Raw genomic sequence first — 17,804 nt, forward strand, 5'->3', positions numbered from 1 at the left:
GTTCGGGGACCTTCGTAACCGTTAGGGCTACTCTACTGAGGCGCGGGGTGGTCACGAAGAAAAAGAAGCCGATACGGCACGCGCCGGAGAAAGTAGTTGCTCTTAGGCAATCGAAACATTAATAGCTCTCTAAAGCTCGCTAACACGTATCGTCGTCCATAACGGATTAGTTTGTCTCAAGTGCGATTATCATTCAGTACTCATTGCGATCTACGATTAACGGATCAGTCGCACCCTTTCACGCGTCAATTAAAGTTTAGTATCACTTATCGAAAATAAAGAGTGTCGAGTCACGGGAAACGCGCGGGAATTCCCGACGCGACGTCCTAGCGTCTCGCCGTCTCCCTCGAACCTTCGCGAAGGTCTTGCGCGGTCTTGTCAACAGCACGTTATCTTTCGGCACGTAAAATTCCCTTTTCTAAACAAGCCCCGCGCGGCAACTTATTATTACGGCCCAGCGCCTCTTTTAAATCTTACATTTCCTAGTCCAGCACTAGCGAAATTTATTACGGCCCAGCGCCTATTTCAATTCTTGTCTTGTCTAGTCCAGCACTGGCTAATTATAACATCGCGGTTGGATCCAACCCCCCCCCCCCCCCCCTTCTTTCTCTCGCTTCACGCGAGATATTATCACACACACATACGTCTGTTTTCAGTGCAATTTTGTTGTACTTCTTCGAGGTTTTTTTTTACTAGGCCAAGCCAGGTTTTTCCTCGGATACACTTCCGTATTTTCCCCATCGAATTTTTTCAAAGTTGATACGTCCCCTGAAAGCCTTTGAGGTGAATTATCTAATGGCACAAATCCCAGCTTTCGGAACCTCTTAATAAAATTTTTATGAATTTTTATAAAAGACCCTAAAAATACATTAAAGTCTATGGGAGAGAAAAATTGAATTAAAAAATTTTTTATTTCTTTATTTTATTCAATCGGATACAGAGTCTTAATACATTTAATTAGTGTTTCAAAGGGGTTGAGCTCATTTTGGGCGACCTAACCTAACCTAACCTTTTTTTTTTTAATAGGAAGACAGAAATCCAATTGCGGACATCTGGGAAGATAGCCCAGATAGTGTGAGACTCACGCTTCCGGCGCCCTAGAAGAGAGACCGGTTTCCACGCATACTCACTAAAACTGTCTCCCGCCCCCGCCACAAGGGCGGAGGGTGGCGGCAACCCGTCAGGCTTCCCTACCGGTTAGGCATAGTCCACCTACGCTAGGCCATCGCTCGCTGTTGTGAAAGACTCTCTCCCCCCAAACCCCTCGCGTATGTGTTCCATGTGTGAGGAATGAATGCTCTCAGCCAAAGGGTCTTGGCCCGAGAGGCTGCGTCAAGATCTAGGGGAGGCTCCCGGGCAAAATGCGCTGACCTCCAGCTGACTTTGTAACGCCCCCTCGGCACCACCTGCCGGTGGGCTCGAACATACGGCAAAAAACCGCGACCTCTCCCCACCATTTTCCACCTAAGTGTCATAATATGTTTTCCTATGCTTAATTCTAATTCATCGCACTTTCTAATTACCTGTTTTGTTCTCGCGTTTCGAAAATTTCGGCTCCCCGCCCCTACCCCCCACCCCCCTCTCCCAACAAGAAAGTTGCCTTCTTAGTATATCCTGTCACCTCTGTATATCCTACGCTATTTCCGACATCTAATTTTCCCCTCATGTTTTTAAATTTCCACGCACCACTTTCCATCGCGTTTTCGCGATGTTTCCCCTTCCCTTGCGCCCTTTTAACCCTTTGCGTTATCGCCGCTTACCGATTTTCCCCGCATTTCCTATTACGCCTCAGTCTTCTTCCACAACGCTACATGAGCCCATTGCTCTCGATAAAAATTTCTCCTTTCTCTCTCCTGTCGATTCCACTCGGTTCCCGTTGTCGCCCCCTAATGGTGAGATGACCAGGCTGACAACTGGGTTCCTTGCTGAATCAACAGTTGATCGGAAGGGTGCTCGATTCGATTTGATCTCTCTCCTTCCTCTCCCCCGCTTCGTCGGTCCCCGTTTTGTGCCCCCTAATGGTGCTATGACCAGGCTGACACCGGTTTCCTCCTTTGCAGGAAACCTAACCTAACCTAACCTAACTCTCTCCCATAGACTTCAATGTATTTTTAGGATCTCTCATAAAAATTCATAAAAATTGTATTAAAAGTTTCCGAAACTTAAAACTTATATCAAGCGACTAGGCTCCTGAAGTTCTATCAGGGGACGTGTCAACTTTGAAAAAATTCGATGGGGAAAATACGGAAGTCCACCCTTTTCCTCCTCTGGAGCAATAAATTCTTCATATTGTCCCCAACATTGCGTAAATTTATTTGAATCCATTCCCATCCATCCCATTGAGAACAAAGAAAGATCGAAAAGGAAGTTGAATTGCGGAATCTCGGCACTTTGACGAGGTTTCGACAGAACATGTAACATTCGTGTTCACGGACGGTAACATTTACTTTACTAGCTCGTGCGCAAATACAATAATATTTGTTTCGCACAAATAAAACTTTTCTCGTATGATAACCCATGATAATAGCCGCCCCGGACGGAGAATCGTAACCAGCACTGCGGTACGATCTTTTCATCCAAGAACCGTCTGTTATCACAGGTATGTATGGAATACCGTCAGTGACATCACCTCTTGCAATTGCCAATTGTTTTTCCACTTTATCTTGATATTTGACAAACGTATGTGTATTCATACATGTTACATCTATTGCAGCTAACGATTCTTCTAATTGCGTATATCCAGTCCCTATTATTTCTTTGCGATAACAAATAAATGTATCGAATAAATTCGACTTATTCTGATTACGTGAGTAAGGACTACTTTCTTCGTTTCTTATGCATTAATAAATGATAATTCAATAATAATTCAGATTTTTTCATTCGTTTTTCAGTGTAACTTTCATCTAACAGCTTTCTATCATACCGACGCTATACCGACGTGGTACCGATACGCTTGTTCACGATCACGATCGACTGTCATTTTCGAAGCTATCGCTCTCTCGCGTCTGAGCGCGCGAAATCCTCGCGCTCTGATTGGTCCGTGTTTTTGCTTAATAATTCAAAAACGAAGCTTCAAACCCCATTTTTGCAAAGGAAAATCTTGTTTAGAATGACGTCCTCTACCACCCCTTTCACGGAGTAACACTAGTTACGGGACACCCTGTATAAATGTGAAACTCCAGACCCGAAATTTTCATTATTTTTATCTTATTGTAGATAAACAGGAGACAAAGGTGCAGGGTGTCGGCCATGTTGCGGCAGCAACTGCAACGTATAACACGGCAACACCGACGTGGCCGTGGATGACAGGAACGAGGCCAAGTGGCCACGATAAAAGCGGAAAACATCACAATAAATAACTAATTGAAATGAATAACGTTTATATTATTTGTATATCCACCTCGTATCAGGAAAATTAACGATGGAACATATGAATCTTTGGCTGAAAGAAGTATATTTATCCCATACACATTTTTCATGTAGTAATTTTAATAAATTTAGATATAACTTTACATTCCAGGAATTCCATAATTAAATTACAATCCCTGATACACAACCAACTTTCGTCACCATGATATAAAAATTTATTCCGATATGCCTAGGTCCCTTGTGGCTATTTCAACATAAGACCTGATAAATTTAATAAGCCAGTTGAGTTTTGCTTTAGTGATTTAGAAACTTTGTATCGTTCTCGATGTACTGATGTAGCTTTCATGAAGTGTTCGCGGTGTAAACAGCATTTGTATTTTACACATTTCTTCATTGAATTTCATTATTCTGCATACTATACAGCATTATCTTCAGAAACACTTATTCCACTTCAGCTTTATCAATTTTTACTAGATTGTCTTCTGCTAATAAATTTGTATCTAAATTCAATAAGACTAAAGGATTAGAAATTTTTCGAACAAAGTTTTTCAAATTTTGAAATCTATTGTTAGTTTATTGTTTTGTTAAAGTTATTGTTAAAGTTAAACATTAGTTTTTGTGATTCGTGTGAAATAAACTGTGTTTGTTAACGTAAATCGTGTATCTCATCATTTGTGTTCAAAATTAATTTGGGCGCACCTCACCCCCACGACTTCTTACGAAAAGGTGTCTCTCTTCCTCTCGCACGAGCAGTCTCTAACTCTTTACCAGCATCCGAAACATTAATTATAACATTTATTTTCAGATTTATTTCTATAAATATTAACACATTACCGACCGGTAGCCTATTAATCGGCTTTTTGTCGCCAACGCCCACCGACCGGTAGCCTATAAATCGGCTTTTTTCGCCAGCGCTTACCGACCGGTAGCCGATTAATCGGCTTTTGTCACCGACGCTCAAAAAATGACAGCCGATTTGTCGGTGGCGTTGCGATAAACAGTCATTTTTTATTTGAGATGAGGGTACGTTGCTTTAGTTGCCTTGCTTTGTAACATCCCATATTTTCATATTAATACCGTTTTGAAAATTTTACCGTTCGCAATGAGTGAAAAAAATAGTATCCAAGAGTTTTATCTAGATGACTTATCAGATTGTCCTGACAGTTCTTCAGGAAGTGATAGTGGTGGCGAAACTGATAGCAGCGAAGTAATAATTCGAAAACGAAGTTCTGTGTTGCCACTAAGATATAGTGATTCAGAAGACGACGAAATAAGTAATATCGAAGACGATGCAAATAACGGTGCAGATAACGATGATACATAGTCGACGAATGACGAAGGAATAACTTTGGAACCGTTCGAAGGCAGCCCTGGCATAAAAATTATGCCAAATTCTCCTGAAAATTTGATTGAAAGTGTCAATTTATTTATTGGCAATGACTTCTTCGAGCATTTGGTAATGGAATCTAATAGGTATCATTATCAGGTCATGGAAAAATGTCACGTTCCATCTAAAGCAAAAAAATAGACTGATATTACAGTGCCAGAGATGAAAAAGTGTTTAGGGCTAATAATTCTAATGGGACAAGTAAAAAAAGACGTTCTTTACTACTATTGGTCCACTGATCGAACTATAGAAACTCCGTTCTTCTCACGAGTAATGAGCAGGAACAGATTTATGCAAATAATGCAAAGCTGGCATTTTTGCAATAATAACAACATACCTCGGAATTCACACAGGCTTGTCAAAGTCCAGCCTGTCATTGATTACCTAAAGGAAAAATTTAATAACGTCTATACACCCTTACAACAATTGTCTTTGGACGAGTGTGTCATTCCGTGGAGAGGCAGACTATCGATTAGAACATATAATCCTGCTAAAATTACAAAATATGGAATACTTGTGAGAATGTTATGTGAAGCTGTCACAGGCTACATATGTAATTTTCGCGTTTATGCTGCTGATGGCAACAAATTAGTAGACACGGTTTCAACGGTTATTGAAACATTTAAAAACATGTGGTACCAGATTTATCAAGACAACTATTACAATAGTGTCAAAATGGCTGAAATTCTCCTAAAAAATAAAGTGCGGGTGTGCGGAACCATTCGCAAAAACAGAGGTCTTCCTCGAATACGAATTTCGTAGGAATCGGCAAATTCTGTTAGAAGCGTGGAATAATGGTAGAAGAACTGTGAATATGATCTCTACCATACATTCTGCACAATTGATGGAATCCACAAGCAGAAGCAGAAGATCAAGAGCCCCAATACAAAAGCCGAATTCCATCATAAATTATAATAAATATATGAAGGGTGTGGATCGCGCCGACCAATATCTCGCGTACTATTTTATTTTCCGAAAAACAAAAAAATTTTTAAATGGTAATGTTTTTCATCAACTGTGCACTGTTCAACTCATTTAAAACCTACACAGTTCTAAATGGCAAAAATATTACGCACAAGAATTTCCTACACAAAGTGGCAATTTCGTGGACCGGAGACAGTGAAACTAATTGTATGGAACATGATGACAACCTACCTACCAGTTCTGAACCCACAAGGAGAGCACCCAGATTAGACCATCCCGGAAGACTGTCGAATTTCGGGAAACATAAACTCATAAATATAGTGACCAGTGGTCGAAGTTTAAAACCCCAAAGACAATGTAGAGTTTGTGCAGTTCATAAAAAAAGGAGTAGAACATCTTTTGTTTGTAAATATTGCGAAGTTCCATTACATAAAGGCGATTGTTTTGAACGATACCATATTTTAAAAAGATATTGACTGTTTCTTATTTGTAGTATAAATTATGGTATTTTATATAAGTATTTGACTAACAACTAAGGTAATACATAAAATAAATATAATTTAGCATTAATATCATGAAAATAAAAGATTTTATTAAATCCAATTATCCTATAATAACAAAAAGCAGACAATTTTACTTGAGCGTACGAAGGGCGCAGACACTCCCGCGCGACAGTCTAAACCGAAACAGAGCCGGTGCCAGGGAGAATCCGTGGCTGAGCGGCCGGTCGGACGGGCGTATGCCGTTCAGTCGCTAGCGGTCGGTAAAGTGTTAATATCAATCCAGTATTAATGTAATATTATAAACATTTTGATGGAATCACACAGTTATGATAGAAAGAAGGAAACACCCACAAACAGAAAGGAAATGGAAGTAGCGAAGCATATTACAGGTCTAATCAATGGGACCAAAGAATCAGCATTACCTGATATAGAGACAAAACAAGAATTAATATTTGACGATTTAATTGACGAACAAATCTCACCAGTTGTTTTTGAGAATGTGGACGAAGCTTCAACTTCAAGATAACAAAAGAATCATCAAGTTCGTCAGACGACAGTCCTAATGACAAAAAATGTACGGGTGCTGATTTAGAATACAAAAGAAAAGCTGTAGCTTTTTGGAAAAGTAGAAAAAGAAAACCATTAAATTTCCGCACTGCACAAAAAACTTATAAAAAGTTAAAGATGCGCACACAATTGTACAAATGGAAATCACAAATTAATAAGGGTGGATCTCGTTTTGATAAGCTAAATGCAATTGCAAACCAGACATTGCAAAAGTTTATCGAAATGAGATATCAAAAAATGATCATTCACCATAGTGATTTGAGACGGTGGGCAATAAATGCAAATCGAACAATCAATTTAGAAAGTTTTCAAGCATCCTCATATTGGTTATGGAAATTTAAACATTTATATAATATAATATCCAGAAAAACAACAAAACTAATTACGCGATATTATAGTAATAATTTAATTGATATAAACACATCAGCGGAAAATTTTGTAGTAAACGTACGGCAGTATTTTGAAAGTAACGGGGCAATTAATATTTTTAATACTAAACAGAATTGTTTTCAATTTGAAATGCAGTGTGTCAAAACATTATCGTATCAGGGGGAAAAAGAAACAGGTGTTGTAATACAATCGATGGCAGCAATCACCCACAGCTATACAATTCAACCTACAATTTCTGTCGACGCGACGGTCAATTGTTGTCACCACTTTTTATCATATTAAAGAAAGTAAGTGGGCAGTTGGGACCACGTGTGAGAAAGAACATTTTTAAGGTACCCAATATACATGTTGAAGCTTCTACATCGAGAAAATTGACGAAGGAGTTATTTGGGACCTGGTTAACATCAATCTTTTTTCCACGTATTCCAAAAAATACAGTTTTAGTTTTAGATTCATGGAATCGGTATAAGAAAATTATTGAAAACACAACACCAGATGAAAAACAATTGGAAGTGCTGCAAATACCAAACAACACTACACCTCTCGTTTAATCACTTGATGTATACGGATTCCGTATTTGGAAAATCTTCGCTCCAAAAATTTCTGATACAGCAATTACTTTACAGATTAATATCAACTTATATGTAAGAGACAACGTCTTAAAACTACAATCATTAATCCATAACCAATTATCAGTACCGCTTTATTTCAGTGTTCTTGATATCGTTCTGGCTATACAGTGTAACGAGGCATATTTTCTTTTCTCTTATTTTCTCTATGCCTCGTTACGAAAAACCCTTAGATTGCTGGCCTCATTCCTCCGCCCAAGCGGACACCTCGCCTCGGCATGAATGTGTGAGACAGTCTTTTTTAATTTTTATATTTGCTTTGCTACAAGCTTTTTGGTTTTTTTTTCCTCTTATTATTACGTTTCCTTTGTACTTCTTTAACGCCCCCCTCTATTTGTGCAACTCGCGCGTACCGTGAGCCTCCGCGCGGCGAAAGCCTCCTTCGCGATTGGCTAATTGAACCTTTTTCCTCTGCCGTATTTTGTACCGCGTGGGGCTCACTCCGTTTTTCTGTTTGAGTGGCCTATTTTGTGCCGGATTAAAGTTTCTTGTTGAATACATAATCGCGGGTCATCTAGTTATTTTCTAACCCCCTCTGACTTCCGCTCCCGATCGAGCAGCCAGAAGGGTGATTCCCTCGGACGCGTGCATTGACACTGGCGCCCCGTTAAAGAAACCATCCGTGGGTGTGAGCGTCGGTACGTGGAGAGCCACCTTCCCTGGCTGCTCCCCACCTTAGGGAACCTCTTCCTAGTTCCCCCACCGAACCGTCACAACAGACAATCGACCGGAGGAATTCGAAAATCCAGTGGTGTTTCGTTGTACAAAATTAGACATTATAATATGCAATTGTTGCGAGGATGTGGTGGCATTTAAATGTTCTTGGTGCAAAGAACATTCATGTTTTAAACACTTTTTTATAGAATTTCATTATTATGAGAATTATCCCAATCAGTTTTGATAAACTTATTCTCTAACAAGATTTTACAACATAGTCAACTCTTTTCAAAGTTACCATAAGCTTAAAACAAGGAATGGTCTCCTTTCAATTTCTTAAAAATTTGAAAGGTTCCAAAAGTTCCAAATAATGTATTTGGACTGAAGGTTTTATGGTCGTAAAAATACAAAAACAGTATAGGCCATAAAAACCAATGTTCCTTGCAGAGGTGATTAGAACCGCTTCACACTCATACCTACCGCCAGGGATGGAAAAGAAACCGTTTCGAAAAAGTCGGTTCGGTTCCAGTACCGAAACTGCTTTTAATTTTGTCATTATCGGTTTTATACTAAAGAACCGTAATGCAGCGGTTCCAGCACCGAAACCGCTTGAAATTTTATCACTACCGGTTTTGTTTTGTTTCGATAGTAGTTAGTTCTGATCTGGCGCAAAAAAAAAACGTCTAATTCATGGTAAAGAAAAATAGTTATTTCCTTTTGCTTTCGTGTTTGTTAGCGTCAACGTATTTTAGAGGGTCGTCGAGGCAATTAGCCTGTGGTATTTTGCCTTTGAACGATTTATGATAGGGATAGCCTGCGTGAGGTCTAAGCGAAAAGTCGTTTATGAGAGTCTAAGTGTGACGATAGATGGCTATTGACTTGGAGTCGTATGGTCATCAGATGTTGCAGGATTGCTTGCTTTGTTAGTTTTTGAGATTGTAGAAAAGGATAGATAATTTGTTATTACATTGCTTAGTCGAATAGGGACGTTGTTCCTTGAGGATCTAGCCACGGAGTGGGGAGGCAGGGATGCCTTTGGTAAGAGGACTGAGTTTGACCTCTCGGCACTTACCCCAGCACCTTAATTGGGAACGGATCTCTTTTCTAACAAATATCTAACATGTTGTTGTCGTCATATTCATATTAATATTCATTAAAAAAAATGTCTGATTCGGGTAGTGATTTAGAAAGAGTTACACGAGAACCTCCTGCCAAGAAACAGCCATCAGGTCACATAAATTTATAAGAATTTATTTTAATTACAATAAGGACACTAAAATTTCAATTTGTAAAATTGATGACTGTGAAAGTGCTATTAAAATAAGTACCATTCTTTCTACCTCCTGCTATAAAAACTGTATTTGAAGCGATTGAAAAACGTTTTGTCATAAAACAATTCTGCTAACCGTACCATATCAAATGGCAGAAATTATTATGCCGTTACAGTCTCAACACATCACCAATCTTCAGAAACATATATACGCCAAGCATCCCGTACAACATGGTATTATTACCATGAAACGTATTGAGATGCTGAAAAATAAAACTAATTCATTGCCAAAAACAGGAGAAACAGAAAATTTATTAATTTAAACGCCCGCATCTAGTTTGAGCTCATCAAGTTCCCGTCCTTTTTCTATAGTAAAGGATTCCGGTTTACGCAAAATCCTCAACCTCATCATTTACGCTTTTCCGCACACAGCATGGCATCAACATGGGTATCAATCGACATAACATTCGGGACTTTGTCCATTACGAAGATCAGCAGTTAAAAGAAGAAATAAAAAATGAAATCCAAGGCAGAATGTTGTGTCTCAAGCTGGATTCCGCCACACGATCGTTCCCTTCTGGGAGTCAACATTCAGCTGTGCAAGAATGGTCGAATCTATCTCAGAAATCTTGTTGTGAAAGAGCCTTTCTTATGGCAAACGGCTGAAAACTTCAAAAGAGAAGTACTTACTGTACTTACATTAAGTACTGTACTAACACTTAAGTACTTACAGAAGTACTCTCTGATTTTCACATAAGCTCAGAGCAAATATACAGCATTACCACTGACAATGGCCGTAACATGATAAAATATGCCGCTGTCCTTGATAAAGAGGTATCAGTTGCGGATTCTCAAGAATCAGAGGAAGAGAACATCGAGGGCATTCTGGCATCTGAATTAAACGATGCCAACGAAGAAACGCTGGAAAATACTCTCTTGGCGGTTGCGGAGGAATAGGGAAAAAGTTATAGAAAACGTGCCACAAGTAGAGCCGCCCATGAGAATTATCGATCAGCGTTGTTCAGTGCAGACATTGCAGCTTGCCGTGTGGGATACACTTGGCAAGTTTCAAGACCCGATTTATAAAGTAAGAAATATCGTGAAGAAGCTGCGCAGCCCAATAGCTGTTCGTGTTCTCGTAGGGTTGGGACGCAACAAATCTCTATTAGACGTTTAGACTCGTTGGCACTCCACACACGATATGTTAACGAGTCTATTATCTCTGCAGGATGTGTGTACGCAAGTTTTGATGGAGGCCAACAAGAATAATAGAGGCGAAAATGTCGTCTTAACAGAGAACGACTGGATAACAGTAAAAAATATAGTTGCCGTTCTCCTTCCCGCCAAGGCTACAACGAAAACGCTTCAATCCGAACAACTTACAGTCGGCGACATTTTAGCAGCATGGTTGCGATGCAAAATAGATACAAGGAAGGTGAAGTCTGCCCTTGCCATAGCTATTCATGCTGCCATGGAGAATAGAGAAGAAGTTCTTCTGCACTCGATATATGTATCCGCCACTCTCTCTATCTGGATCTTCGCGTCAATGTTTATATATCAGTAGATCAACGGAAGCGAGCTGAAGACCATTTAGTCGCTCTGTGGATTAAACTAACCCGCTTACGAGATTGCAATAGTAACCACAGTACCAATAGTTCAACTGACAGCTTAGTGTCTAACCAACATGCTAACAGTTCTGAGGATGATGCAGACGAGGATCCGTTTGAACAATTACTATGGCGCAAGGAAAAAGCTGTCGCTTGTAAACCTAAAGAACCAAGGAATGGAGATATTCAAAAAATTCTCCGAGACTTTTCTATGCGTCCCCGATTATCTCCTGAAACAAATGTTCTGTTTTGGGAAACTATGAAGGAGACAAATCGGGAGCTGTACCGCTTTGTAACTACTGTCTTAGCTGCGCCCATGACATAAATGAACGTTGAATGGATATTTTCCCAACTGCGCTTTATTTTAAATACGATGTTAGCGACATTCTTTTTGTTAGGTGTAATAGAAATTTTCAGAAGAAAAAATTGTAAATGTAAGTAGAAAATAAAACTCGAAGAAACGATGCAGCTGAATTGTGAATGTATCCATTTCTCTTGTCCAATACCATAATGCGCTCTTGGTTGTCATAAGTGTGGAGGAATATATACATATATACATAATGTAAACACATGCATAAGACCTCTGTTTTCATTTGTGCAATTGTTTGTAAGTATTGTTGTGTAGACCCACAGTATAATTATTGGAAAGTTAAGCGAGTTTGAAATATTGAAAATTGACCATGGCAGCAATTAGACGCCAAGGAACCATTACTTATTACATTAGTTTTTACCCGAGTGGTTTGCACATTGAGCCCAAGGTTGGTATAGTCTTAATTTTTAGATTCCGAATGTAACTTAAAAAATGTCGAGGTGATCCTTAGATTTATTATTGGTACAGTAATTTGTACGGGGGAGTGCGAAACAAAAATTGTCGTCCCCATTGCTAGGGGCTGTATCGAAGCAGTCGTATTAACTAAATAAATGTACGTTGCCGTTAATCTCGTTCTTGTCCGTAATTACCCAAAATCAACAACATAATGTAATTTATGAAAGAACAAAGACTCGTAAAATGTATATTTCAAATGAAATGTTTTCTTTTATTTCACTATTTTAACCAATATTTCCAACATTTCGCTAAGTCGCGATGAATTGCGAGATCAGTGGCGGTGTTATTCGCGGGCTGATTCGACAAATTGTTGTCGTGAATCGTTTCGAGATGAGACACGCGAGGTACAAGAGCACTCTCGGAGTCATACGCAGAAACATGAGCAGGAAACTCCGCGTGATCGCTCGCGCCGTCAAGACCGCTCGACAGACAGTTCCGAATAGGAATATTTACATGCTACGGTAAAACGACTGTAGATTTAAAAACCGTGCAGTAAACGAACAAATTAATTATTCCGAAATTTGATCCGTCGCGGGACAACGAATGTCGAACAATAGACGTGTCAAGTAGATAGAATAGTACGACGACAAAATTGGAACGACGAAAATATTTTACTTGTCGTATGTTCAATGAAGATTTAATGAATGACCATACACGGAAGTCGTTAAAGACGTTAGAAAAACCTCTTACCTTTGCGCGACTGCTACTGAAAGTATACATGATTATTGTTTTGAAAAATTGACGAAACTACGCGCCTTGAACTTAGACATTCCGGACACTTATCTGAAGTATATATATATATTTTTTACGTTTACTAGTTTTACGCTTATAATAGTTTAGATCATTTCAAAATGAAAGTTATGATTTTGAAAATTATAAAAAAAAATAATATTTTCAGAGTTACTATATATGTTACAATCGTAAGGCAATTCTTAATTAGATGCAATTCCTTTAATTGCATATACCCTACATTATTATAAAAATATTACATTTCACATAAGTACAATTTATAGAATATCTGATTCGGGCCTCACATTTTTATAGAGGCACCTATGGACCTTTAAGTTCTTTTTTTAAATGAATTAATATAAAAGATGTAATATAATACAATTGCTAGAATACTATGTATAGAAATCAGTCGTGCACCGAACGGAAGGTACAAAATGTACGTATAACTTCAACGACAGTAATATTTTTACCACAAGCGAATTTATAAATTCAAATTTTACCGTATTTTTTCTTTGAACCCATAGTTTATGTATGTGAAATTTGATCAAAATCGGCGTGTAACAATTGGGTGATGTCCCTTGTACATTATGCAATTAACAAGACTACATCGATAAATTTTGTGACAAAATAAAGTAGATGAACATGATCAAGATGAAACAAAGGAGACATAACATGTTGCTGCTTTCTGCCATTAAGAGTTATGAAGTTGTATACCTTGTCCATACCGGGAGTTCGAGTAACAACATATGCTGAGCTCACGGTTGAGTCACAGGATTTTAGGACTTGATCAACGTCTCTAGAATCCACCACCCATGTCCGTTGGAGTATGGACAAGGATGCAAGAGGAGCTAAAGGTTACACAATAAAGGTTAGCAGTGCAAGAGCATTTAGTGCTCTAATTCGCGACTGCAGACAATAAGACGGATATGGAGGTATGGGTCCATGACATGGATCGAACCGCAAGGTACGGAGGTTGGCGCAACAACGATATTATTAGATATATCGCGAACAATTGCGGGGGCACGCGCGCCAATTTGACAAAAAGCAGCGACAAAGTCCAACATATGAAATGATAAAAATGTAAGATAGTAGTTAGGGGTCGGTTGATCAACACCACCGCATTCGAGAATATTGATTTTGTCAATCACCACATTCAAGAATAATCAATGTTGTAAATAAATTAGTAGCAAGACAAAAAACGGTGCAAAAAAGAAATAAAAGCAGTGCAGTTGGCGACGAACAGGCGTTAAAAACAGTACTAGATCGTTCTTCTAGCGTAAAAGCAATTACTAATTGAGGTTGTACGCGAAAACGTTGTTTAAGGAGTGAATATTATAGTGTTGTTGTCCGTTTTTAGTGTTAAATTTGTTATTAAAAATAAATTGTTCTTTGTTAATTGCAAGTTGTTTTGTATCGTGTATTAAATATCATTGTGACAGATAATGTATGTGACAGTAATTTTATTACCTTCAAGTTGGACCATCCAGTTGTGTTAATGTTGCCTTTACTCTATTCTTTCGTTCTTCAGAAATACATACATCTCAAAACATACCATGTAACGTAAACTAAAATCCACAGCCAAACCTAAAAACAATATCAATTTCAATATAAACTGAAAGTTGTACCATATATATATTAATAAATACTTATGTACTATAAACATTACAACACTTTCTAAAACATTTAGTTTTTAACCAATAAGAATCAAGTCAGCAACGATAATTATTGCGCCAATTGTTCCAGTTGCTTATAAAGTAATTAGAGAAGTGAATATTATCAAAGTTAATAACACCATAAGAATTAGAATCAGCAAATTTTCAAGTACTTATAATGAACATTGTAATTGTTGAAATACAAATTTTCTTATAAAACATATTTTATATATTCCAACTAAAGCACTTTTTAGTTTATAATGCATGCAATTTACAATCTACTATTTTCTTAGCTTTTTTAAAATATCTTTAATTGTATTAGATTCAGTAGAATATTATCTACAGAATTTTTTTCTGAGATTATAAGTTGAAGTTAATATTTAATAAAATTAAATATTCATGAAAAAATCTGTGCAGAACTTTCCTTAGGCTCTAATATATCTATCTATAGCATACTTTAAGAAAAGTAAAATAATACTATATTTTGCAAATGCATAGCTAATGAAAAAATTGATCAGTATTTAAAAAGGAAAGTCCATGTTTATATTATACTAATGGTCATATTCGATGACCACTACTTTAATTTTAGGTATTGATATGAGTATCATATTTGTTTCATTTAATACTTATAATCAGATAAAAGTTTATTCGATCAACAATTTTTGTCCAACAAAAATACCCTTATATGTATAGCCTTTCAATTAAATCAGGTTTAAGATAATTCCCATATTAAATCGGTTTTGTATCCCCCCTATGAATTTTAATGGCAATACATACGAATTGTCAATGTATAATTAAAAACCATCAATAATTTTTGAAAATCAAATTTTTTGACCACGAAAATTTCTATGTAGTAATTAATGCTTGCCATATCAACATTCTTGAGAACATATTAAACCATATTTTTTAAACAAGAGGTATTGAATAATTAAAACTGGGGAATTATTAGCCTGTGTTTTAAAAGCAATGATGCAACATACCATTGTTATAATACTCAAACTTATTGCCGTGAAATTTCGATATAAATGAATTTGTCAAATTTGAATTTTAGCTTATATCATGTAGTTCTTACCTTAATCGAAGTTTGCCGAACGTAGAAAAGGACAACCAGCGAAGGAAACGTCTGAATAACCGAATATAAACAAATAATGTAGTATTCAGAGTCCGAGCATAAAGGCAAACTTAAGAAAACACTAATTAATTGAAACCATTAGGATATTTACTACTTTAACACGTAATTCGCCTCTCTCGCTACTGCATGGCGCTAAAGATGAACGACGACTCTCTCGACACTTCGACGTTGGCGCCCAGCGTCGCCGTCATTGTCTGATTTTCTTTTTTTTTAACGGTCACTCAATTCTGGAATACTCCAACGGCGTAAATTTGTACATTCGCTTTTACATAATAACGTAATTGTAGTAATGTTGAAAAAAGACACAAATTCTAAATAGAGATTACTTTTTTATATTAATAATCGATTTTTTATTTTTTTAACTATAGCACCTTACCGAACAATCTGAAAATATTCTATAATGTACGTTAGTAGATCATCAATGTCATTAAATAGGTAAAATAGAGGAAAAACTGAAATTTCGATTTTCCTTTGTAGTAGTAAAGCTCTCAGTTGAGATAGGGGGTTGAAACTTGGTCTTAGATCCTTTTTTTTTTGGATATTTTATCAAATAACGTATTGTATGTTTCATTTTGTTCAAAGGCATATTTGGCCATCTTATTTGACTGTATCTTCTACAGAAAATAAAACATTCATTTTAAAACATTCATTTTAAATCATTCAAATCCAATTACTTGTGTTAACAACTAAGTAATCTCAAAAAGTTATCAATAATAGTAAACACTATTAAACTAAAGTAAATTTAACCTCCAAAATAAACATAAAGTCCATATAAGTAATAAAATTATTAATATTTTCATAATTTTTATAATATTAATTAATAATTACATAACTATATTTACATCCGAAAGGATTAAAAGAAAACTATTGCAATAATTTAGAATGTTACATATATGAATGAAATAGTGTGTTTCATAATTTTTTACACTAATCTTGCTAATTCATAATTTCATATTTTTCATCATTTTCCTTTATCCCAAATTAGACAGTATACATATAAATATTTCTATTTTGTATTTAACAACTAGAAACGGTTCCTGAATTCTTACTTTTGGTAACAATCATTTATAATAGTTTTATAAATACAAAAAAGTGTACAAAACACATAAAATGCGAAGACTAAAAATCACTGCAATTATAATTGTGACAGTTAACAACAGGGAACTAGTATATGCCAATATGTAAAATCAAAACTTATGAGTAACAGAATAGTACCAAGATATTAACAATCGATCAAACACTGCACTTTTTAAACTTAAGATTTAAAAAATTTTTTCCCATAAAACAACCCATCATAATTTAACTATTTATAAAAATTTAAAGTGGCAGTTTATTTAATTTTAAGAATCTAGTTTCTATAAGAAACTAAAGTATAGATTTTTTAATGTCATTGCTTTTAAATATCAGATCGCATATAAAACACAGAGAGCAAACAAAAATATTTTTATAATAAAATGATGTATAATATATAAAAATAATGATTTAGTTAATGTAAAAAGTCTTTTAGTTAAAATGCACTATTTCTTATGGATTAAATTTTTCACTATGGTTTTTACTGAAGAGACCTAATTGACCTGTATTGTATACTGACATTTTTCCTAATATTACAATGTTTATAAAATATTTAAATAATACATTTTTAAAACCCATTTTATTTATTTTTTTTTATACATAATTAAATATACTGAATAACGAAATTAATTAAACATAATGGCAACATAAAATACAGGTGAATGGTAACATAGTATTAGAAATAAAATATAATAAAATAAGATATGGAAATATAAACAATTTACAGTATTGAAATAATTAGCAATTAAAGCTATAATTTCTTGGTTTTTTCTTATATTTTAAATTGGTTGTTTGCAAATTTAAAAGAAAAACAAAGTCTAACATTTTACAAAAGAATATGCATTCTTTGAAGAACGACTTTATATAAGTATTTTTAAATACTACAAAAAAAATATCTTATCTAAATTTTCTATGTAGAAAAATAATGTAATACTTTTGTTCAATTTATTTGGAGCACTTTTCATGTCCTATAAAAAATGTAATATCTGTATAAACTATAGTTATATGCTTAATTAATGGTATATATGACCACAACTAACAATTTCAATAGTTACTACATACAAAATGGTATATATTGAAGTGATAATGAA

At 36.0% G+C, this 17,804-nt stretch overlaps 1 protein-coding gene and 1 long non-coding RNA gene across 3 annotated transcripts; one reads left to right on the plus strand and one right to left on the minus strand.

Moving 5' to 3' along the window:
* Positions 1–1,591: 1,591 nt before the first annotated feature.
* Positions 1,592–16,282, minus strand: LOC143265471 (uncharacterized). Of its 2 annotated transcripts, none has more exons than XR_013040060.1 (3): positions 15,583–16,278; positions 14,326–14,442; positions 1,592–3,869 (listed from the first exon to the last, which is right to left on the minus strand). It is a non-coding gene; the product is annotated as an uncharacterized LOC143265471 (long non-coding RNA). The 2 variants fall into 2 exon arrangements; XR_013040059.1 differs by lacking the exon at positions 1,592–3,869 and having other exon boundaries at positions 10,458–14,442; positions 15,583–15,633; positions 15,734–16,282.
* Positions 7,695–8,670, plus strand: LOC143265472 (uncharacterized; the record flags this gene model as incomplete). Its single annotated transcript, XM_076537799.1, has 2 exons — positions 7,695–7,889; positions 8,569–8,670. Coding segments are annotated over 2 exons (297 nt in total), but the record flags the coding sequence as incomplete, so codon positions are not given.
* Positions 16,283–17,804: the final 1,522 nt, after the last annotated feature.

The sequence above is a fragment of the Megachile rotundata genome, chromosome 12, assembly GCF_050947335.1.
Source record: "Megachile rotundata isolate GNS110a chromosome 12, iyMegRotu1, whole genome shotgun sequence".
Lineage (NCBI taxonomy): Eukaryota > Metazoa > Arthropoda > Insecta > Hymenoptera > Megachilidae > Megachile > Megachile rotundata.